Here is a 25,558-nt window from a genome sequence, read left to right as displayed (position 1 = left end):
AAACACGTTGAGGAAATCCTCTGCCATCTCTCTACTACTCAGAAGCTATCAGCAGAGAAACCAACTGTTTTATTTCCAGTCATAAAATGTGTGGAGGCACTGGAAATGTTGCAGAGTGAGTTTCAAATCAGATTTTGAGAGCTTTATGTCCACACAAAAGGCATAGGAGTTTTATAGAACCTGTTTGATGCTAACATTAAAGCTTTTAACCTGATTTACCATATGGAACTTGCTGAACTTCAAAACTGTGATATTCTTAAAGACTCTTTCAAATTAAGCCTTCTGGTTCATTTTTACCTCTGAGACTTACCAAGATCTTAAACAACATACACTCAAAGTGACAACCATTTTAAGAAGCCCCTATATCTATCTAAGACTGAAACACCTCAAATCTCCAACCATAACCAGCGTCACCGATGTGCAGTTACCTATTATGACTGGCCTTGCCAAACACGGACTCTGACATTAATCATCTTGACAGTCAAAACCAAGCCTATAGTTCACATTAAAATAATGATAGGTGAGTTCATGTTAATGTTGATTAAACATCTTTATTTTAAATGTTTTTATTATACTTGTTAGATTTGACTAAAATTATAAATGTGTTTACTATGCATTATAATCATTAATAAGCAAACCTAAGGGCCTAATATAGTGTGACAGAAGGAACCTTCAGAACAATGAAAATACTGTTTTTAAACAATAGGCAGAATGAACACATTTTGGCAGGGATTAAAGGGAAGGCTTTTTTTTTTTTGAGTCTGCATGTCTTCCCTGAAAAGTACAACATTGACACACAACATGCTTAGAGGATTTCAGAGTTATTCAGTAAGGTACATTAGAAGTGTAATTAAATGTATAGTCCTGTTTATGCCCTCAGTGTAGATGGCCCAGCTAATTAATTAAAAGTAATTGTTCCAACTTTTAAACATGACTACTTTATCACTGCAGTGATTTCACATCTGTACATCACTTGGTGCACTATGCAGTCACCAGTCACATTATTTCAGAACACACATATAATTAGTTAGATTTCCTGTGATTTTAAAGCAGACACACAGTGATCTTTTGCAGTGTATATACTGTAACAGATGAGGCTTGTGTCCACCTCTCGAACCCTCAGGTACCACTCTTCCGACCAGGTGAAAGTACAATAATATTTTATTTTGCTATTATACTGTTCACAAAGCACCCTCCACTCCACACTCATTAACTACAATATTCTCTTCTTTAAACCAATACCTCCTCGCCCAGACACGTCGCCACCCTACCTCCCAGCTCAGCTCAGTGTTCTGGGCTTCCCAGAGTCCTTTTATAGCCCCTGACCCGGAAGTGGCTCCAAGCCAAACCCACAAGTCCGTTTTCCTTCCGGGTCAGGGCAAACAGTCCTTTTCTTCATCCCGGGAGCACATCGCTTCTTCCAGTCACGTGACTGAGATGCACTCCCGGGTTATAGGGCATAAAAGAGTCCATGAGGCCCTTCGCAGCGACTCCTGGCGGCCCCCAAGGTATCCAGCAGGGCTGTGTATAAAAACTACAGAGTCCATGAGGCCCTGCTGGAACTCGGGGCACCAATATGCTGTCCGGAGGGCTCCTCCTAGCAGCCTGGGGGTGAGGGCCGGACTGGAAAGCCGGCAATCCTCCACAATACTTAACTACAGCTCACTAGAAGTGAAAAATTCAATAATAAGACAAAGGATGAGCAGCCCCGCACCTCTGGTTAGGAAAGGACATGTTTTTAATTACGTTTTTGTAAATTGTTCTACAGCTGTTAGTGTGATTGACAGTAACATTGCTTACTGGTTATGATTTCCAGTTTCTGGTTAATAGTTTGCATTCTTCTAGTTTGTTTTGCTATCATTGTTGTTTTGACACATAATGTATTGACTACAGTGCACTATTGATGTTGCCTGTAAGATTTACAAAGGTGTGTAGGAGCTCCATCTTGTTTTGTACAGTTGATTTATGTGTGAGCAGTGTTTTTTCAAGTTGATGTTTTTAAAATATATACAGTGCATGCGGAAAGTATTCACATTTCCACATTTTGTTATGTTACAGCCTTATTCCAAAATGGATTAAATTCATTTTTTTCCTCAGAATTCTACACACAACACCCCATAATGACAACATGAAAAAAGTTTACTTGAGGTTTTTGCAAATTTATTAAAAATTTAAAAAATTGAGAAAGCACATGTACATAAGTATTCACAGCCTTTGCCATGAAGCTCAAAATTGAGCTCAGGTGCATCCTGTTTTCCCTGATCATCCTTGAGATGTTTCTGCAGCTTAATTGGAGTCCACCTGTGGTAAATTCAGTTGATTGGACATGATTTGGAAAGGCACACACCTGTCTATGTAAGGTCCCACAGTTGACAGTTCATGTCGGAGCACAAACCAAGCATGAAGTCAAAGGAATTGTCTGTAGACCTCCAAGACAGGATTGTCTGGAGGCACAAATCTGGGGAAGGTTACAGAAAAAGTTCTGCTGCTTTGAAGGTCCCAATGAGCACAGTGGCCTCCATCATCCGTAAGTGGAAGAAGTTCGAAACCACCAGGACTCTTCCTAGAGCTGGCCGGCCATCTAAACTGAGCAATCGGGGGAGAAGGGCCTTAGTCAGGGAGGTGACCAAGAACCCGGTGGTCACTCTGTCCTTCTGGAAGGTTCTCTCTCCACAGAGGAGCTCTAGAGCTCTGACAATCATCTCTGCAGCAACCCACCAATCAGGCCTGTATGGTAGAGTGGCCAGACGGAAGCCACTCCTTAGTAAAAGGCACATGGCAGCCCACCTGGAGTTTGCCAAAAGGCACCTGAAGGACTCTCAGACCATTAGAAAGAAAATTCTCTGGTCTGATGAGACAAAGATTGAACTCTTTGGTGTAAATGCCAGACGTCATGTTTGGAGGAAACAAGGCACCGCTCATCACCAGGCCAATACTATCCCTACAGTGAAGCATGGTGGTGGCATCATCATGCTGTGGGGATGTTTTTCAGCGGCAGGGACTGGGAGACTAGTCAGGATAAAGGGAAAGATGACTGCAGCAATGTACAGAGACATCCTGGATGAAAACCTGCTCCAGAGCGCTCTTGACCTCAGATTGGGGCGACGGTTCATCTTTCAGCAGGACAACGACCCTAAGCACACAGCCAAGATATCAAAGGAGTGGCTTCAGGACAACTCTGTGAATGTCTTTGAGTGGCCCAGCCAGTGCCCAGACTTGAATCCGATTGAACATCTCTTTAGAGATCTTAAAATGGCTGTGCACCGACACTTCCCATCCAACCTTGTGGAGCTTGAGAGGTGCTGCAAAGAGGAATGGGCGAAACTGGCCAAGGATAGGTGTGCCAAGCTTGTAGCATCATATTCAAAAAGACTTGAGGCTGTAATTGCTACCAAAGGTGCATCGACAAAGTATTGAGCAAAGGCTGTGAATACTTATGTACATGCGATTTCTGTTTTTTTTTTTTATTTTTAATAAATTTGCAAAAACCTCAAGTAAACTTTTTTCACATTGTCATTATGGGGTGTTGTGTGTAGAATTCTGAGGAAAAAAATGAATTTAATCCATTTTGGAATAAGGCTGTAACATAACAAAATGTGGTAAAAGTGATGCGCTGTGAATACTTTCCGGATGCACTGTAAATAGTGTATAGTATATGTATGTGAAATTGTGTTGTAAAGTTAAGCATTTTCTATAGATTTAAAAAAAATGTTGTGTCCACCTTGGCTTTTTATAAAAGAAGCTATTAGGCACAGAGCACCACCAGAAATTAAAAGCTAAAAAACCTTCCAAATATGTCAATTTTTTCAGCCAAGCAAGACATCGAGCATTGATCCACATCTTGATTACACACATATTGTAAAATAATACTTTTAATTTCTGACCAAAAAAAATGCCAATACTATAACATTTCGCCATTTTAAAAGAAGACTACCTCTGCGCACTCCCTCAGTGCTTGCTTTCCTTTGCAATAACGTTTTACCCTTAGGAATATGGCTTCTTCTTAAAAGACATCATCTCAGTATACTTATCCTGCCTTGTGCTTGGTACCATATTAATGTACAGGGTGGCACATGGAAAACCGAACCATCTTCGACTGGCTGGCTCAAGCTGTTATATAGGCGGGTGCCGTCGCGATCACGGAGCCTTTTTGTCGCGATGGGGTCAGCAGCCCCAGCTGTGCATTAGTAAGGAAGCTGTGAGCCAGTGGGTACAGATGTGCGTGAAAGAGATCCGAAAGATGTATTCTCTGCAACAGAGGATTGGAATAGTGGAGGCGTATGTGTCTACTGGTTCTTTTAAGGAAATGCAGGATATTTTTGCACAGAAGTTTCTTGGCATAAACCTACCAGCAAAGAGCAGTATCAACAAGTTGATGAAGAAGTGGCATAAGCCTGGGTCAGTTGCAAACTACAAAAAGAATCGGGCCCCATCTGTTCATACACCTGCATTCGTAGCAGATATTCAGGAACGGATGGCCAGAAGGAAATAGACACGTAAACTGGCACAACAAGTGAATGTTGCACTGCTGCACTGAATAAGCGCAGGCGCGCTAACATCACCCCTCCCCCGATCTTACTTAGAGAGTCAGGGACAACGCACATGTTGTTCTTTTTTTCTTTCAGTACACGTGGCTTCCCTGTTTATTTATATATCTAGTGACTTCTCTGCCTGTCTGTCTCTCTATTATTCAGTGCTCTGTCTGTCTGTGTGTTATGGATCTTAAAAATAAGTTATAAGGACAGTTGTTCCTGTTAATTGCAGTCTCAATTGTTAAAAAAATATTTGAAAAGGAGCATCCCACATGAAAATATAACGATCTCAGTAACTGACAGTGCATACCAATGTATAAATTTTATGTCCGTTTGAGGTTAAAAAGAAAAGAAAAAAAAAAAGCAACACTTCATCCCCAGCGGGGAATCGAACTCCGGTCTGTGAGGCAAGGAAAAGCTGCTCTGCGCTAAGAGGCAAATCTTAGCGCGCTACGCCACGGAAGCTGTTGAATCATTCTTGAAGCTTTTGTGAAAGTGTTTATTTGATCTTTGGAACTCGGGCTTTATATATTCTATAGTTTATGCCCACTACATTTTGTAACATTTATTACTAAAATATGAAAAAGTTTCTGTTTTAACAATGTGTTTACACAGATTACTTTAGAATAATGATCTCTTATTTCCACTGTAAAACTCCACTTCACTCCCACATAATCAATCAAGGCGTGAGCTGGGAAAACTTCGCTCACGTTCTAAGTCGGTGGGGGGATGGAATAGCCGGCTGCTGGCAGCTTGTCTTTTGTCAGCACATTTAGAGGACAGAGGATGCTGGCGGAGAGGTGTGAACGGATTTAAGAAGCGATTTAAGGTGGGCCGGATATACGAGTTTTTTCGTAGGCTCTGGTAATTCTAGTGTTAAAGTGATAATTAGAAGTTCTGCCACCCCCATATAAAAGCAGAACCTTTAACAGCTTGTTCCAGAGCGTTCAGATTTGTGGTTGCACCATGACAAGGAAAAGGATCTTTGCAGTAATCTCACAAATTTTTACCACTTATCAGTCAGGAAAAGTTAATATATGGTAATTTCCTTACAATTTAAAGTCCATGACTCTACAGTAACAAGGATTAGTAACAAACGGAGACCATTCCAGACAGTTGGCACATAAGTTGACATTTTGCCAGATTCACCCAAATACTATTATTTATGATGCATTGAAAAATTAAAAACAACCTAAAAGCTGCATTTACAGGTCTCTGCCAATATATAAGATATTTCATCCCCTGACTATACTATCAGAAAAAGACTGAAGATAGATTACTTTCATCAAAGGGTAGCCAGGAGAAAACCCCTTTCCTCCAAAAATAACATGACAGCATAGCTTGGGTTTCCAGAGTTGAAACTTTATGAATCACAGGTCTTCTGGATAGTTCAAAAGTGAAAACCAAACATAGTATATCACCATGAGAACTTTATTTGGCTGATTCAGGCAACTTATAACATTTATATTACAATTGGTTACATTTGTTTTTGGTCTTCCAATTGGAACACAGGCTGGTCAAGTGACTTGCTCATGGTCACAAATTGTCAGTAGCGTGATTTGAACGCACAACCTCACAGTTTGAAGTCCAAAGCCTTAATCACTACGCCACACCACCTAACACCTGAACCTCGCATCAACCTTCATTTGCAGAAGTAGAGGGGTGATGATCTAAGTCTGTTGTGTAGCTACAGTGCCTGATGCCTTGTGATCACTGAGCCAATCCTAAACCCTTTTGTATATCAGAGTATTGTAGAGGAATATGAGTGACGTTCTGTCTGTCAGCTAAAGCTTGGGCAGGGTTGAATCATACAACACTGTAGATAGATAGATACTTTATTAATCCCAAGGGGAAATTCACATGGCTCAAATAGGAAAGTTAAGAGTTTTAAATAGGCCATGTCAACTCCAAACCCCTGAACTGTAGTAAGACCTTAAAGAAGGACAAACATCTGTGATCTAAAGAAGTACTTAAGCAGTTTGGAATTCCCACTGCATAATGATAGAAGCTGCTAACTTGAAGAAATAGATTTTTACCTGACCTTATTACTGCTGAAGGTGGTTCTACAAGCTGTCGAATCATGGGGAGTGTTACCTTTTCACACATGGCTTCTGTATATTGCTTGTTTTACTTTTCTATTGAATAAAAAAAAGATGAATAATTTTTGTTCTACTTTTTCTCATGCTGGTCTCAGTGGAAAGTAAGCAAGTGACCTGACCAGGCAAACATTTGCCCATCATATTCCTAATGTGCCTCATGTAGAATTAGATTTTTGCTCCCTGGCCAATTGAGCGATACAAGTCCTTCAGCATGTCATTGGTGTGCTCCTGGTCTTCTTCCAGCGTATAAGCCCTGTATGCCTGATGAGAGATGCTCAGTGGTATCACAACTATGTACTGAAACCACCTCTACTTGCTCCCCTCAATCCTCAGAAATAAGGTTCTATTATGATGTCCTACTGTACAGATGAACTCCTTATGTGATCAAGAAGAGTGAACCCAGTACACCCGAACAGAAACCTCATTTATGACTACTTGTACTCCTGTTTTCTTCTTTTGGTCACTACCCAGGGCTTTTGGCCATAAATGAGGTTTGGTTATTTGTACTGACATGTAAATTCAAAGCTTCTTCTGAAGACTTCATTCCCTCTTTACTGCCACCAGGGTGGTGACTTTGTCATTGTGAATAACCTTGTTGTGTCCCAAAGATCTTTTGAGTTATATTGTCTTAATTGGGTATTCTATGACAAAATTGTCTAGTGACAGGTGCCAGACAAAGATTGACCCTCATGATAATTCATCTGAAATCTAAGATAGCCTGGTCCAGAAAAGGCTTAAGGCTCGTCTTTGGGGATATTTGTTGTCCACAAATACCTGGTAGCCTTGTAAAAAAAAATGTTAAAAAAGCTACATGAAACTACAATGTAATATATGGGCTTTCCACCCACAAGGTTAAGAATGAGGGTCAAGTGTATTTCCACGAGTGGAATGGCTCTGAATGTACTAGGCCCTTGGCTGTGGAATGTAAACATGATAAAGAAATGTATTCCATTTAAATACACATTTTCTATCCTGACTACTTTTTGTTACAGTTTACTGTGTTGAAAGGTATATCCTAGCAATTGCTGAGAGAAGCACTTGGTGTTTATATACAGTTGTATGGTTAGAGTAAGCAGGTCTGATAAATGTTTGATTAAATAAATGCCCATAATCTCACCTTCTTATATTTTTGGTTTGATTATTTATGATTTGATTTGACAATTTTGAAACTACAATTTCTTGCATGTTTTTTGCATTCTCGCTGTTGTTTTAGTGAGATTGTTTATCTGTTTTGAGAAGTAAGAATTTTTCTGCACAACACTTTTCTCTTTAATTTTGTTTTCATTTTGCATTCCAGTCTTTGATGGAACTGTTCAGTAATATTATTAAGGAAAATTTGCAAAAGGCAGCAGAATTAGCACCAAAGTCAGTAACACTGCAGTGTCTGAAGTGCAAGTTGGACTTTTCACTACCCAAAGAAAATAAACAAATGGTGCCTCTAACAAGAGGAGAAATGGGAGGTAATTTGTTATGCGTGTTATCTTTCCTTTATATTTAGGGCTCTCTTTCTTTATTGTGTATTATGTAAAAGTGTTTTAAAAATTAAAGGTAATCAAAAATGCTTCTAATCATCATCATTATAGAAGTGTGGTAGCTGTTAAAGAGAGACAGGGAAAGCATTTTTTTTACTCCACCTTTAGGAGGGGTGTTTACTATATATTATGCTGCTTAGTGTCATACAAATACCCATTATGGTGCCATGGAAAATAATGGTATAGTCCACTCAGTTTATTTTTATATAGTGCTCTTCACTTGAGTACAAGCTATAATGCAGTGACAAAAATAATAAAGCCATATATTGTTTATGTACATGGTCACGTATATTGTCATAAAACAGAGCCAATTTCAGTCTAATATAAAATCATGACACTATAAATCTATTAATAGAATACTTCATCCACGAGTGATCATTTTTTTCTGTTATGTTCCTTTAAGCTTGGTATTATATAATTGAGCCTATGCCTATACCCTCAAGCCAGTGAGGTCCTAGACAGACATCCTTGCTGATCTCCATTGGCACAAATCATCCTATAAAACCCTAACTTTGCATTCTAATAGGGGACCATGTTTCTTATTCTGCCTTCACATGTTCTGCAAGAACATCACCAGTATCCTAGGTTTAACTTTGTTCATCATTTATATTTTACCCTTCATAAATGTTTTGCACCACTTTTTTCTACTCCTGTTTCCTAAATGTTCCCAGAACATTCCTCCACTTGTTCTGGAACTCTCCCTCTGTCACCTATTAGTTCTTTGTTTCGAACTGTCAATCTTAGTAGTTCCTAAACTTGGTCCTGGGATCCCCTGTGGCTGCAGATTTTTGTTCCAACCAGAGTAACAATAAGTAATAACAATTGATCTAATTTAGTTAGTTGGTCTTTTTTCTCTTCTCTTATGCTGCATTTAGAAAAGTACAGTAGTATCATTTTTACAGTAGAAGACATTTAGAAATATTCTATTTTTTGCTAAAGCTTTAAATGCTTAAGTCTTATTTTTCCCTTATTTTGTATCCTAATAATACAATTATTAACAAGCAAAGCAGACGCCCAGGTGAACAACACTAAATGAGGAAAGACTGCAACTGCTACACCGTCAGACCCAGTAGTCGGTAATGGAAATGCAAAATAGAAATCAGGATGAACATTTATAAAAAGTAAAATAAATAAATAATCCACATATAACTGCTTAATTTTATTGAAATGTATTAACACACTTAATTTTGTAATTTCTTCATTCACCCCACAACACAGAAACTGGGAAATAACAACACACTTAATAATAGGCTAGGAGTTAAAAAACAGAAGTTGGTTGGAACAAAAACTTGCAGCCCCAGGAGGTCAAGTTTGGGAACCACTGGTCTATCTCATAAATTCTCTTGTTTTCTGTCAAAATTCCTTTCTCAACTGATTCTTTCCTTCTCGTCAACCTTTCTGTGCTTTCTCACATTCCAATCCAGCAGAGGATAATTTAGGTATACCACAGCCGAATTGGCACCTCGCATCTCAAAGTTCTTAATTCTCTTTCTTGTGTTTCTATAATTTAATTCTTCTTGAATTCGCGCTTTTGCAGATTAATAGGTTATTTGGCCCCAACATCAACACATGATTATCTGTTATCTAGAATGTGCGCTACTTCCTTTCTGGTGGCCAGTGGTGATGGTAACTCAATCCCCTTACCTTTCATTCCCCCAAGCCCCACTTAGTTCTGGTTATTGTCTCCTGCCCTCTCTGACAGTCACTCAGACTTTAAGGGGTCCTTTCACCCTTTTCGATTTAAAATGTTTTCTCAAAGGATTGGGATTGGGGAGTGATGCTATTTTCTGTTTTGTACTGTTTCTTTTTTGAGAAACAGTTTTTGATTATTTTCATTCATGTGTTCATTAAAAACAATTTGTTCACATAGAAATATTAGTGTCATTTTGCTTTCAGTTTTAAAATTAGTCATAGCTGAATAAATCACAATTTGTGAATAATGCTTATTTAAATAAATAACTGTAAGCATTTGCTTTGCTTGTCTTCTAGTTTCAGGGAATGATACATCAATCAAAGCTGTCTGCCCAGCTTGCACCAGTGATCATGTGGTTCAACTTCCAACTCAAATCCATCAGCAGCGTACAAGCAGTCCAATTCCAAAGGTTCCACAGGTGAATTCTAGCTTCTTATGTAATAACAGAATCCGACATTGTCAGGTCAACACACAAATATTTTTCTTTCACCTTGAAATACAATACGGTTAATATCTTAAAATAAATTTTGAGTGATTACATTTACATATTAGTGTTTGTAATATTAAAAAGAATCTTCCCATAATGGTTTTGTTAGTTTATTAGATAAGTGACTTCATCTTTTCTCCCTTTCATAATGTTCTAGGTTGCTGATTCTCCAAACAGCAGTAGCCCGCATAGCAACTTGTCTCTCTCAAGTGACACAGGGATTGTGGACAAATCTTCAGAAGTACACGAAGAGAGCATCCTTTCTAGTTTCCAAACAGATTCTTTTTTTTCAGGAAAAGCACAGATATTTGATTCAGGAGAGACTGAAATAGAAACCGTGAAAGGGAATGGAATGAACATTAACACTTTACCTTCTTTGGACATATTGGATTCTGCTACTTTGATTTCTCACAGTGCTGACCATACAGTGCCAATACAAAAAAATGGATTCTTTTCATCTGGGCTGGAATTAGGAGGAGTTCAGTCAAAAGCTGATAGCCTGGCTGGGAGTTACAGCTACAATCCACAGCTAGCACCAAAAGTGTCTTCTGACAGTTGGGAAGAGTCCTGTATCAGTGAGTGACCAAACATGAACTCATTAAAGTTCCAGTTTAAAAATAATACTAAGTAAAATAATTAAATCCAGAATTTCAAATTTCCTTAGCGGAACATTTATTTTTAACATTTTGAATGTTTTAGTTCAGCTGCTTTAACTGCAATTTTGTGTAATTAATCTCCTACTTTGTGTTTTAGCTCAGTACAACTTGTTTCCAGAGAATTTTCAGACAGTGGATCATCGTCTTCAGTTATTTTTTGATGTTGAAGTTTTTGAAGACAATTTGGAGGACCTGCAGTGTTTCCTTAAGGTGAATTGAAAGAAATTACATCTTGTTGTCATTTAATTCCTACATTAGATGATCTAGTGCAAGCAAATATTTTTAAAATATTAAAGCACCTTCAGTTTTATTTGTCACAGTGCATCTCCTAGATATAAGCTTTTAAGAGCTTGTAATAGACTGAAAATTGATTAATATTTGCAGCTTTTTCTAGATGAAAATTATATAATCCTGAGAAGCTGCTCCTGTGATATCTTGCCTTAGATGACAAAAAAACCTATTAGCTAATGATTTTACTATATTATAGCACAGAAAATCATCACTATCTTTTCAAAACAGTTGCTGCTTTGAGATTACAGTTGAATGTATGTTTGCTGATATGGTTTAAATGTCATACCATTCATAGTTACTTCTCAACATTTTAGGGGCCAGGCTCAAAGTGTACATTCTAGTTTTTGCAAGTGTTTTTTCCTCCTCATTTTTCCACACTTCTTTTTAACTTTAATAAAGCTAAAGAATGGTAATGCCATGAAATTTAATATTAAAACCTGCTTAAGGGTATTATAATTGCAGTTATGCCATATGTGACCACAAAAATGGATGTGTAATTTTGATATTAGCATTTAGCAATTGGTTTGCATATTTCAGACTTTTTACTAATACGTGACGTATGCCATTGTTATTATGTTGACGCCTTGCCTCTAAAAGCTGCTGTGAGAGGATACCTTAAGAAATCTTCACTTTTACATTAGCCAGCTGGAAAGTGCCTGAGCAGCACTTCCATTTGTGAATTCATCTACTTCATTTGTGGGTTAAGAAATATGTAGTATAGAGGTTTTGTGATGTGCTAAATTATATACAGATAGTGACATTTGCAGTCATACTCCACCTCCCTCATATTCCAAATAGCTATCGTATTACATACCATTAGAAAGTATGGCAAACAGTGCAGATATTCTAAACCTACAGTGAAGGTAACTTGGGTAGAAAAGAGGACGATGACAGGAAATGAATTATGGGCAAAGAATTGCTTCCTCAACAGCCATTTCCTTGTAGTCTTTCATGTATGCTCTGGACTGTTTTAATAGTTTCCTACTTTACCTTGTGGGTGAGAATAAATGTTGCCAAGCTTATCATCAAAAACCTGTAACATTGTGGTGTCACGCAGAACAATTACCAATTTATTTTTGCATAGTGCTCTTTACTGTGTATAGGCTCAGAGCCCTGTAAAAGGCACACAGGTAAACTACAAATTATACATTAAAATACAGTATCTTCTACTGTAATCCTAATGCACAAAAAGCTTTTGTCAACTTTAATAGCCTTAACTTTTACAGAAATATTTTATCACATGGTGATGTTGAAAAATATGGAGTGCTAGGTTAAAGATGTGTTTTATATTTAATACTGAATGCATCGTTGCACCCTCAAAGAATCCTTAAAAGTTGTTTTTCTGGTGGCTTACCCTAAGTATATTAATGACAAAGGATTCTAATCTGTGTTTTCTGCATTACTTTGTATAACAATCTGTTGTTTTTCTACAGTTGTCAACAGTAAAATATGGAGATCCTGAAGAGTTTCTGGCGTTGTTTGTGGTGTCTAACAAATTGATGTATATTTTGGAGATCACGTCAATAATACAGTAAGACCTGATGTTTGAATTTATTTTTAATTGCTCCATCTTGAAAGAGTAAATATAACCCCTTGGGGCATTTCGAAACTTATTGTGTTATTGTAGAATCTGCCAGATGTAAAAATACAAGAAATGTAATCAATAAGAATGAAAAGGAAACAAAGCACCAAAACATCCTCCCAAAAGTAATACTGAAGGTATAATAACATTACAAAATCAACATCCTTTATTCAGAATTTTAAAGTATACCCATAATAAGCATTGCAACATAGGGGAAGAAAAACTTTTAACCTTTTAAATCTATTTCTTTTTGATGTAACATTTGTTGTGGGATAGATTAGATTTTTTTTTTTTAAGTATGGTACAATTTTGAGTCTGTGTACAATGGTGCGTCTTCCCACGTTGTTATGGATACCACAAAGAGCCTTGTGGCTGCACTTTTAAAAGTACCTTCTTCCACAACCAACAAAGCAGAAACTGTGCATACAGTGCACACACAGATTTGAAGTTCAGGAGTGAGAGGCAGAACAAAAGCCATAGTTTAAAAGAAAAAACAAACTTTGCATTGTAGTTTGCCAGTAGTAGTGTGTGAGATTCTTTCAAAGAATTAAAAATATTCTAAGATAAAATGAGATCCAAATTGATCTTCTCCATCTCCACACTAGTAATCTTCTAAGAAAAAAACAGGGTCCTGTCTAGCTTATTCCATGTTTATTGCAAAATTGCAATCAATACATAGAAGGTGAAAATAAATCAGAAACTATTTAGTGGGGGAAAAAAAAAATCATATAAAAACCTGGATGCTTTAGTGTGCACATAGTTGATTCACCTCTTAATTTTATTATATCACTCAGTCATTGTGGAAAGAGTTTATCAATTTGGCTAATCTGGCCTTTTTTCTTGCCTACTCTTCCTTACAAAAAATCTCTGGATCTATCAAATTACAAGGTCATCTCCTGTGCACCATGCTCCTCAGGTCACCCCACAGATTTTCAACTGGTTTAAGGTCTGCACTGTGGCTGGATCGTTCCAGAACATTGATCCTCCTTTGATGAAGCCATTGCTTTGTTGGTTTTGATGTATGCTTTGGGTCGTTGTCATGCTGAAAGGTGTAGTTCCTCCTCCTCTTCAGCCTCCTAGCAGATGCTTGAAGGTTTTGTGTCAAAATTTACTGATACTTGGAGCTATTCTTGGAGCTATTCATGATTCTATCCGCCTTGACTAAAGACCCAGTTCCAGCTGGTGATGATGTGCTGTGTTGTTTTTCGTGCCAAACATACCTTTTGAAAGTATGGCCAAATAGTTTCAACTTTGGTCTCATCAGACCATAATACACTTTTCCACATGGTTGTGGGAAACTGGGTATGCCGTTTTGCAAAGTTTAGCTTGGCTAGGCTTGGATGTTATTCTTTGTGAGAGAAGGCTTTTTTTTGTCTTACTACCATATCCCACAACCCAGACACATGAAGAATATGACGGATTGTCACATGTAGGGAACAACCAGTACTTGCCAGGAAATCCTGCAGCTCCTTTATTGTAGCTGTAGTCCTCTTGGTGGCTTCCCTGACCAGTTTTCTCCTTGTGTTTTCATCAATTTTTGAATGGATGTCCTGATCTTGGTAGAGTCACAGTTGAGCCATATTTTCTACACTTGCTGATGACTGTTTTCACTATGCTCCATGGGATGTTTAATGCTTTGGATACCTTTTTGTAACCCTGTCCTGATTGATACCTTCTATGTTTTAAAAGCTCTTTGTGGACCATGGCTTTTGAAGTATGTTGCAACCAAGAGGATATCAGAATAATCCTACAAGACCTGCCAAACTTTATCTGAGCTCAATCAGAGCCACTTTAGTTGATGTCAGGTGTATACGAACTACTGTTTGGGGTGAGACTTATTGTGACTGGTTAATTCTGAATTCTGCCACATCCTTAATTATTAAAGGGTATGCGCACAATTGCAACAAGGTTTTTTGTGTGTGTGGTTTTTTTTCCCCTTTTTTTACTAAACAGTTTTGATATGTTTTCACCTTCTTTGTGTAGATTGTAATTTTTCAATAAAGGTGGAGTAAGTTCTGACAGGATATATCTTGGTTTCATTTTTTTATTATACGAAATCTGTGATTTTTGCCAGGGGTGTGTAGACTTTTTATATTCACTCTACCCCAGTCCAGCATTAGTAAGACAGACCAGTTTTACCGAGGAAATGAGCAAAGGTTGCATTGTGCAGCTATGCAAAGTTGGTAGTGACTTGCTTTTGCGATGCCTGGGTACAGTTTCCGCTTCAACCAGTTACTGAATTATTCTTGGATGATAATTATGTGAGCTTGTTTTTAAATTATAATTCATATCAAAGGATCTATAGATTCTCTGTTTCTTTTTGATTTTTTTAAAGTGGTTTGTGTTTACTGAAATCCCACTTTGAAATATTAAGATTACATTTTTTAATACAGTAACATGAAAAAGCAAAGATAAGTGATTGATTTTTCAAACTCTTTAAAACTTAACATTTCTAATCTATAGGGTTTCCTAAATATCTACAGTATTGAACTGAATGCCCAGAACACTTAGGACCTTAATCACACATTAACCTTTCTAATGTAAATTCCCACATAATCGCTTTACCTTTCACTACTTTTTCTTTGTCTGTTTATCCCTTCTTATTTTGCTGTGTGATGTCAAATTGTTATCCTCTTATATGTGATATCCTTTTTTGCATTCTTAACCACTCAAGCAGTGGGGGTTTCATAATGGGGGCAAGTGTACATGTGCTTTGAATTTAGTTTTGCTGACTTGCAAAAATATTTGGTGTACTCCTTTTTGTAAAGCAATTCTTATTATGTTTGGAAGTGGAATGGACAGTTTTGAAAGAAAGAAAATAAGGCAGTACTGAATTTCATAATAAATTTTTTTTTTGGCTGATACCAGTCAGAGTTGCTCTTATGACTTACTGCAGCACATCAGTTGGACTTTGTTTAAACAGTGAGATTATCTGACTTGAAGCCGTGTTTTATTTTAAAATATTATTTCAGTAATAATCTTTTGAGTAGAGTGTGCATAGGTTTCTTAAAAGACACATTTTTGGAGTTGTATACTAATTTTCAAAATACAGGCATGCTACATTAACAAAAGTAAAAACAAAACATTTAAAAAGGAGAGAAAAATAATTAGTCCATAATGCTTGGTTAGCAAATTGATAACATATGCTAATCTTTCATTCAGATGCTGGGCTTCAATTACATGGCTTGGAAGATAGCTCTCTATTTCAACAACCATGTTCCTGAATTGAAAAGTTTGTTTTATTTGTGTTTGCATGTGTGTATTTTATGTATTTTTCAGTGGCAGCATTATTTTTGGAGAAGTATTTTTCTAGTTATAAACTGACAGCAGTTATGTTTTTCTAATGATCATAAATTAAGAAAAATCTGAAATTATTTTAGTTTGCTTGTGAAGAAAAGCAACAAATTTGTAAATGATTTCTGAGGCTTTTCAGAATTTACAGACGGACAGATTTGTTAGTACCCTTACAGCTTATTGAAAAAGTGTTGTATACCTCCTGAAAAGTGATTAAATGAAAATTAATCGTCCCATGTGTACCATGTATTTGATATGTCATCAAGTAAAGCAAAGCAAGTGTTAACAGAGATAAAGTATTTCTTATTCTGCAGAGATGCTCTAATATTACGTTGGTACACCTAGAAAGGATTAGTGAGTGAATTTTCAGACTGTTTTCTTTAATTAGTATCATACACGTCTCCAATCGTGCAATCAGTTATTCAGCTTATTTAAATGGAGAAAAGTAGTCACTCTGCTGTTTGGTATGAACATGTGCCCCACACTGAAATGGACCAGAGAAATTTTAGTAGTGAGTTGTCTGAAGAGATCAGAAAGAAAATCACAGACAAGCATGTTAAAGGCAAAGGCCATTAAACCATCTCCAAGCTGTTTGATGTTCCTGTGACAACAGTTGCAGATATTATTAAGAAGTTTAAAGTCCATGGGACTGTAGCCAACCTCCCTGGACATGGCCGCAAATGTAAAATAAACTCCAGAATGTACAGAAGAATAGTGAGAATAGCAAACAAAAAGCCAATGACAACTTCCAGAGAGATGCAAGCTGAACTCCAAGGTGTCCATCAGTGTCTGATCACACAATCCATCGCTTTTTTGTAACAGTGGACTAAATGGAAGAAGGCCCAGGAGGACTGCACTGCTGAAAGACAAACGTTTAAAAAATGCCAAAATATATTCTGGAATTTGCAGAAATACATATTGACAAGACATAAAGCTTCTAGGACAATCTCCTTTGGACAGATGAAACAAAACTGGAGTTTTTTTGGTAAGTTACAACAACTTTATGTCCACAGATGAAAAATGAAGCCATCAAAGAAAAGAATCACCATACCTACTGTGGAACATGGAGGTAGATGGCTGAAAGCACTCAAGGATGGCTAAGAACATCACATTGGACTATTCTTAATAGGCTTTCTGTGAGGACTAATTTGAGTCATTAGAACATCTATGGAAAGAAACATGCAGTCTAGAGAAGGCACCCTTCAAACTTGACACAGCTGGAGCAGTTTATGTAGGAAGAGTGGGCCAAACAACCTCTTTTGACAAATGCAGATGTCACTAAGAAATTGCTTATTTGAAGTGATTTCTTCAGAAGGTTGTACAACTAAACATTAGGCTAAGGGACCAATCATTTTTGTCCATGCCATTTTCATTTGTGTTATTATTTGAAGTATTGAATCAAAACACTAAAGCAAAGTCTGATTTTTCTTAAATACAAAATAAACAATGATGAGTGCAAATTACTTTTGTCAGTTTCAAGTTATTTTAGAGACATCTGTGGGTTCTTCTTTTTTTCATGGAGGTGTACCAACAAATTTGTCCATGTCTAAATTTAAAAAATTAAAGTATGCCAAGTAATTTTCACACTATAATGAAATAACATGTAGAAGGTTTTGTTATTTATCTGCCATAGTTTGGAAAACCTTATGCAAATAATTGTGTTTAATTTCAGGGGTCAGCCATCAGACTGGCTTCGAAAGCATGCGAGTCATAGAATCTCTGAACTCCGCTGTGTGGAAGTGGGGCTGGGCAGCCAGACTATCCACTTGGAGTTTGATAAAGGACATTCTTACACCCTAATCATCCGAGATAGTACAAGGTGCAAGACTTTCTTCAGCCAAATCATAGGTAAGAGCAGGTTCATCTTAATTGTGTTTCATCTTGCAAATCAAGAATGATGTGCATTTTTGCTTTGTGCCCTCCTCCACCATAACCTATCATCTATGGGGAAGGAGCAAAAGCTGTTAGATTTGTCAAAAAATTCAATCTAAGGTTTTCGATGGAGCTCAACATTTGAGGGTCTCCTGATACCAAAAACATTGATGTCTTGATGATGGGTGTGTGTCTGTCTGTGTGTCACAGTTTCTTGAGGACGGTCTAGAACTAAAATGGCTGGATGGAAAAATTTCAAACTTGAAACTTAAGGCTGTTATGGGATGATGATGTACTGATTAGTTTTTGAGCCAAATCGTGCAAAAAATGAGGCACTCTAGAGGGACTCTCAAATACCATAATTCTGAAAATAATTATGAATTCTCTTTGCCAATTACTATCTTAATGACTTATTTTATGATCTGAAAGGTCAGCATCAGAGCGGTAAATAATTACTGAAATGTTATAGAATAGTTCGGGAAACTTGGTTCTTAAGGCGCAAAGCCTACTGATGCTTGCGTCCAGATTTTTCTTCCATAATTTTATAGTAATTGCCCCAATATCGTCAGGAAACTACATTTTGAAATTGTCATTGTACCTTGAAGTTCAGTTACCAGTAGCTAGAAATTTGCAAATTGTCTCAACACATTACATGAAATCAAGCATCCTTTGTACACGTTCTAGTCTGAAATTATTGCCAAATGATGTGTGTAATCTAACTACTGCTTTTGGCTGTGGTATCTCTCTGTTGTATCATTTTATCAACAGGTTTACAACAGGAATAAAAATATTTACAAGAAATAGTACAGTAGATATAAATTAAATTAAGTTTTAAAGTATATTAGTATTATCATAGCTAATAGGAATACTGTTCAAGAGTAATTTACATTCATAGAAGACATTTGCAATGTCAATTAATAACAAATCATTTTAATGAGGAATGGTTAATATTAACTATTTTGTTCAAAAATGACACCTGTATAACTGAATAAGGCTTTGTATGATTCAGTGTGTCAACAAAGTACATGAAATAAGTAAAGCAATCAGCTATTGCATCATAATACCATAAGCCACTCATCCTTTTAAATGTGAGACATTTTATGGGCAGTTGACAGAATATACATGTGGACCTCTTATTATTATGACTACAGATATTTCTGTGTCATTCTGTGCATTACTGAATGCAAAGTAATAGATATTCTAGATATATTATCGGTGCAAGTAAATATACAAACTGGAAAAAAAAAATCAAATCAAAGTTGCTTCTAGCAAGTCATAACAGAATATTGATGCATTTTAAATTGTTATTTCTTAAATGCAAAACAATCCAGATTATCTCCTATTAGAGATTCAAAGTAGTAACTAATTGACTCTAAAACAACGTAAGTGGGTAATACATTGATCACTGAAATTTCAATCCTGAAAATGATTTTGTCCTATTTTAGACAATATATTAGAGTTCTTATTTTATACAATATATTCAATATATTTTAGATTTCTCAAGATCCTCACTATATACAGTATATTGGCTTGTCTTCTAGTTCATGACCATCAGATTGACACTGTGGGTAAAAATGGAATTCATGGCAGAGTGTTAGATTGAATTCACAGGTGCATTATGACATTTTATGTTCATAAAAATTATTTATTAATGCTTTGAAATCACACCCACCTTTTTTGTGTGGCATCTCCTAACTCACCAGTACAAAGAATCTCCCAAGTATGATGCGCAACTAGACCTGAAGATGAATCGAATGGTATAAGATGCGTTTTAGGGTTCTTCCATATTTTTGGCTCTGCACGTGAAAAACCCTAATTTTTTAGGCCATTTGGGACATATTTTGTGCTGGAAATTACGCCCTTTATGATATAAGTAAACCAGTAGGTGTCTTAAGCAAAAATGACCAGAAGGACTTTCTTGCCATATCAACAAACTCCAGGGGTTCACCCTCCCATGTGGCAGATGATACAGAGGCATTGTACCTTACACTAATAACTTCTACCCACATAATGTAAGGTTACTGGAATGTCAATCATAAGAACAAATATTATTCTTACCAATCAGTGTGTGCTAGTGAATGCAATATATATTGTACACCCTGTGACGAAATGGTATCATGTCAAGGGATTATTCATGCCTTGTGCCTGGTGCTTGCTAGGATAGGCTCCAACTTTCACGTGAAACGTCCCTGAATAAATGGTTTAGGAAGATAGATGGATGAATTTGGCAACAGACACTACTTAAACATATTCAGATATGGCCGTCAAATATTTGCAAAAGCCTTAACACTTAACAAAGATATCCTACTCGAATAACAGCTATCAGAATTTTTGCATTACTTGTTATTTTGCTTTTTTTTATGCATTAACTGCACATGGCAACAAGTGCAGCAACAAAAATTAGTAGATAGATTAGTAGAAAATTAGTAGATTTATAACTGAGAACTTTATCTGTTTATAAAACTGAATTAATATATTGCAAGCTAGTTATAAAGTTGTATCAACTTTTTATTTTAGGTTGACATGAATCATTGTTGTCTTTGTCTCTCTCTCTCTAACTTTAATATATCCATTTTTCAAGAAAATGTGCAGGAATTTGCTCCAAAATGTGATAGCAAGTTGGTGTCTATTTCTACCTCCCGAATTGGTCCCCATCATCATCTGTGGTAAGGAAATGCCTCTGCATCCTGGGATCTATTTTTATTTTATTATAAATCAGATGTTTATTTTTAAATTATTTTGTAGTATCAAGGAAGCTATTTTTGATGCTGATTTTGAAAGTTCTGCACAAGGTTCTTGTACTAATTTGGTAGTTTTACTAAAACAATAGGTTTATACTCCTTAAGCCATTTCTTGGAAAGTTGCAGTAGTGTGTTATTTGAAGAATTTTAGTACTATCATACATGCACTCTCAAAAGCCACTTAATTGAGTTCAGCATCATGGGGTGCTAGTGTTCATCCCAACAGTTAAGGGCACAAGGCAGGCATTACTCTGTGCCCATCACATGAGACACTCGCACACATGCTCACTCACATTTAGGCAAATTTAAAATCCCCAATTCAGCATGTCTTCGGGTATGTGGGAGGAATAAAACACGTAAATATAGGGAGAATGTGCAACTACTGTGCTGTATAAAATCGAAGTCCAGGTTAATTAGATATTTTTTGTTAAATATTTTTTATAATACTGTCACCTTATTTTCTATTATTACAAGAAAGGAAAAATACTTACTGTAACATGTACAGTTAACACTGAAAAGCAGCTCCCAGTGAGTCTGAAATGGATAAGCAGGTTAATAAATGATTGCATTAATTGAAGCACTGACACTATTTGTAAGGATTGATCTCAAAAGCAGCTCAAAGAGTTGTTGCTCCTTTCTACGTCTTCCTTAACTTAGGTAATTGTTCTTTATAGTGTTTTTTTTTTTTTTTCTTCTGGCCCAGGTGTCCTTTAGAGAAATAGTGTACACCCCTAATGTGGCACAGGAGGAGATTCTAGACCAGACAGGTAGAGATAGGTGGGTCACAGTCACAAAGCCCAAGGTAAAAGGTGCACACTGTCTCGGGGCACTAACCCCAAAATTGGAAGTGTCAAACCGTTTTCAAGTCCTTGCAGAGCTAGACGGTGTCTGTGATGATTCTAGGATGGCAGGCAGTGATGAGGAGCCCCAAGGTCACCTCAAAACTAGTTCCCAGAATGAGAGAGGTAGTGATAGTTGGGGACTTAATCATTAGGGGGATTGAAGCACAGGTTTGCTCCAGAGACAGAGTGTCTCGCATGGTGTGTTGCCTTGCAGCTAGACTGGGGGTGTTTCCAGTTGTCATTGTCCATGTTGGAACAAATGACATACATAATGGTAGTCTGTCAGTTATGCGATTCACCTTCAAAGAGTTTGGTGCCAGGTTGAGGAGCAGAACTGATAAAGGTAGTATTCTCTGAAGTTCTGTCTATGCCACGTGCCAGTCCAAGTAAGACGGAGGAGATTAGGAGGCTTAACGTATGGCTCAAATCTTGATGCAGGGTAGATGAGTATAGCTTTATGGGGCATTGGGACTCCTTTTAGAACAGATGGGACCTGTTCCGCCGCAACAGGTTACATCTGAACTGGACGGTCACCAATTTATTGGGAATGTGTATGAGTAGGTTAGTCAAGGATTGTTTAAACTAGGGAAATGGAGGAGCAGGGAGTTTAGGATAGGCCAGATTTAGAACTATACATGGAGTAGCAAACATTGGTGTAAAAATAAAAATGCATGATAATGTAAATTCTAACCCATCGTTCAAATGTAAAAGAAGTAACACATTAAAACTAGCATTAAGGTAAGCTATAAGTATCAAAAATAAGGCAAGTGAGTTGGAGTTGTATGTAACAGAGCATAATTATGATATTATAGCAGTAACGGAAACCTGGCTAAATGCAAAGGTGTGGATGACTAACCATAGAGGAATTGAAGATTAGTCAGGACAGAAAGTGAGGTGGGATTGTTGTTTGTCAAATAGAATTTAAATGCAAGTCCTCTTTAGTTGGACGATGAGCTCCATTTAGTGAGGACGTGTGGATTTGCCCGGAAAGCGTTAGGGAAAGAGGCCTTATTTTAGGTGTGTGTTATAGACCGCCCAATGTAGATAATAATTTCAATATCTATCTTTTTAGTAATATTAAAAAGGCAAGTTTGCAGGGGAATATCATTGTCAAGGGGGACTTTATCCAAATATTAAATAGGGTAACCTTGCAAATGGCGGGGGACAAGAGGAGGAGTTTTTAGAAGTAATCAGTGACTCAGTTTTTTAACACAGTATGTTAAAGCACCAATGCGTGGTGATGACTGTCTAGATTTAGTATTTTCTAAGAATCGGGATATACTGCAATTGAGGCTGTAGAGGTGATTGAACCACTAGGTTCAAGTGACCATAATATTGTACAATTCTCAGTGTTTTGTAAGAGTGCGGATGCAATGACTAAAATTCTAAATTTTAACTTTGGTAGGGCAAATTTTGAGCAGATGAGGCAAAGTTTAAGGAAGATAGACTGGAGTAAACTTTTAAGTGTGGAGACAGTCAAGGAGCAGTGAAACGGCTTTAAAAATATTTTACATGTAATGCAGGATGGGTACATACCTAAATTTGGAATTAAGGAAATTAGGAAATTAAAAAAAGAAAAAAAACCTGCAGTGGGTTAATAGAGTTATAAATGATGCTACAAAGGAAAACACAGCTCTGTAAGGCATATGAGAGTAATAACTTCAAAGTGAATTTTAGAGTGTATGAGAACATAAGGGCAACCATTAAGAAGGATGTTAGGGAGGCCAAAGGACAGTTGTAGAGGAATATAGCAGATAATGCAAAAGTAGTAAAAGAGCAGTCGAAGAGGAGGTGAAATGCATCAGGAAAAGTAAAGGGGAATTAAAAGATACAGACTGAAATAGCGGACGCTCTGAGCTTGTATTTTTCTGAGGTCTTTACAAGTGAGGAAGTGGAGAGCGGTTCTGAGTAGAAAAGTACAGCTCAGATTAAACAGCCTGAAATCAAACAATCACCAAGACCAGGTAATAATAATTATTACCTGGTCTTGGTGATTGTTTGATTTCAGCCTATTTATTATTAATTAATAATTATTACCCTCATGCTCTTAAGGAGCCTAGCAAGTACATATGTAATAAACCATTGACACATTTTTTGGAAGACACTGCACACTGGGGAGATTCCAAAGTACTGGACAATGGCAAATATCCATCCATCCATCCATTTTCCAACCTGCTGAATCGAACACAGGGTCACGGGGGGTCTGCTGGAGCCAATCCCAGCCAACACAGGGCACAAGGCAGGAACCAATTGCGGGCAGGGTGCCAACCCACCGCAGGACACACACACCCACACACCAAGCACACACTAGGGCCAATTTAGAATCACCAATCCACCTAACCTGCATGTCTTTGGACTGTGGGAGGAAACCGGAGCGCCCGGAGGAAACCCACGCAGACACGGGGAGAACATGCAAACTCCACGCAGGGAGGACCTGGGAATCGAACCCAGGTCCCCAACTGCGAGGCAGCAGCGCTACCCACTGCGTCACCGTGCCGCCATGGCAAATATTATTATGTTATATAAAAAGATTGAACAGACAGATCCAAGCAACTATGAGCCCAGTAAACTTAACATGCATGGAAGGAGTTATTAAGGATAAGATTGATCAGCACATGGCAAGTGCAGAAGTTCTTCTGAACAGTCAACATGTATTAAGAAGAGGGAGATCATGTTTTACTAACATACTGGAATTCTATGAGGAAGCAAGAAAATGAGCATTTGGTATTATCAAATGCTTTCTGAAAGTCAAGATAAATAAGGTGTCACATGAGAGGTTGGGTATCAAACTAAAAGAGGTAGGAGTGCAGGTTGATGATTGTAGATGAGTGCAGAATTGGCACAGACACAGGAAGCAGAGGGTGATGGTGCAAGGAATTTTATCAGAATTGGCTGACGTAAAGAGTAGTGTTCCACAGGGGTCAGTGCTAGAGCCGCTACTATTTTTAATATATATAAATGATTTAGATAGGAATATAAGTACAAACTGGTTCAGTTTGCAGATGATACTTAAATCATTACAGAAGGACTTGGGCAACATACAGGCTTGGACAGATTTGGGGCAGATGAAATTTAATGTCAGTAAATGTAAAGTATTACACAAATGTTAAATTTGAATACACAATGGGATGTCTGAAATTCAAGAGTGCACCTTATATTATGAGAAGGATTTAGGAGTCGTAGTGGACTCTATGTATGCTATTAACATCCAGACAGTGATCATAAGCCATTAAGAAGGTAAACAGAATGGTAGGTGATATAGCACAATGTGTGGAGAACAAGTACAAGGAGCATATTCTCAGGCTTTATAATGCACTGGTGAGGCCTCATTTGGAAATTTTTCTTTACACAGAGAGCCATAGAGACTTGGAATAAGCTACCAAGTAGCATGGTAGACAGTGGATCTTTCAAAAATAGACTTGATATTTTTTAGAAGAATTAAATGGATAAGACTGGCGAGTTTTGTTGGGCTGAATGGCCTGTTCTCGTCTAGATTGTTCTAATGTTCTAATTTGTTACTGAGTCTAATAGCTCTTTGTACATTTAAGATATGTTTTCTAGGATTGTAAAATTAAGCTTTTTTGTCCTTTTGCCATACTTTATGAAAGATTATTATACACTGTTGTTAAGTAACGCATTGTACGTTACCACTGGAAAATGTTGGGGAGTCTACCTGCTCATCCCTGTTTAATTCCAACAAAAATAAAAGTAAAGTCAAACAAAAATAGGGCCACTATCCATACCAGCAAGAGAGTTTTGCAAATCAAGATTGTCATCTGGCAAAGTAAGGTTTACAGTGCATTCATTTATGCTGTCTGGCAAAAGATTGAACTCCTCTGTCACCACTGCACGATAACCACTTTTTTCTACCCTCTTCAAACATACACAGTTTTTAATGTTTGGAAAACATACAGGATTAAATCATTTAGAGATTTGT

General features: G+C 37.3%; 1 protein-coding gene across 2 annotated transcripts in view; it reads left to right on the top strand.

Moving 5' to 3' along the window:
- Window positions 1-25,558, top strand: part of stk11ip (serine/threonine kinase 11 interacting protein) — a 115,243-nt gene that overhangs the window by 77,481 nt on the left and 12,204 nt on the right. For both annotated transcript variants that reach the window (XM_051931349.1, XM_028807570.2), the window contains exons 17-23: window positions 7,929-8,091; window positions 10,153-10,274; window positions 10,501-10,918; window positions 11,097-11,209; window positions 12,724-12,821; window positions 17,839-18,014; window positions 20,620-20,704. In XM_051931349.1, the coding sequence (XP_051787309.1) occupies window positions 7,929-8,091; window positions 10,153-10,274; window positions 10,501-10,918; window positions 11,097-11,209; window positions 12,724-12,821; window positions 17,839-18,014; window positions 20,620-20,704 (1,175 nt within the window). The remainder of the gene's footprint in view (window positions 1-7,928; window positions 8,092-10,152; window positions 10,275-10,500; window positions 10,919-11,096; window positions 11,210-12,723; window positions 12,822-17,838; window positions 18,015-20,619; window positions 20,705-25,558) is intronic.

The sequence above is a fragment of the Erpetoichthys calabaricus genome, chromosome 8 (assembly GCF_900747795.2).
Source record: "Erpetoichthys calabaricus chromosome 8, fErpCal1.3, whole genome shotgun sequence".
NCBI lineage: Eukaryota > Metazoa > Chordata > Cladistia > Polypteriformes > Polypteridae > Erpetoichthys > Erpetoichthys calabaricus.
Note: the sequence above shows the minus strand (reverse complement) of the source record. Positions and strands in the feature narration are given on the sequence as shown.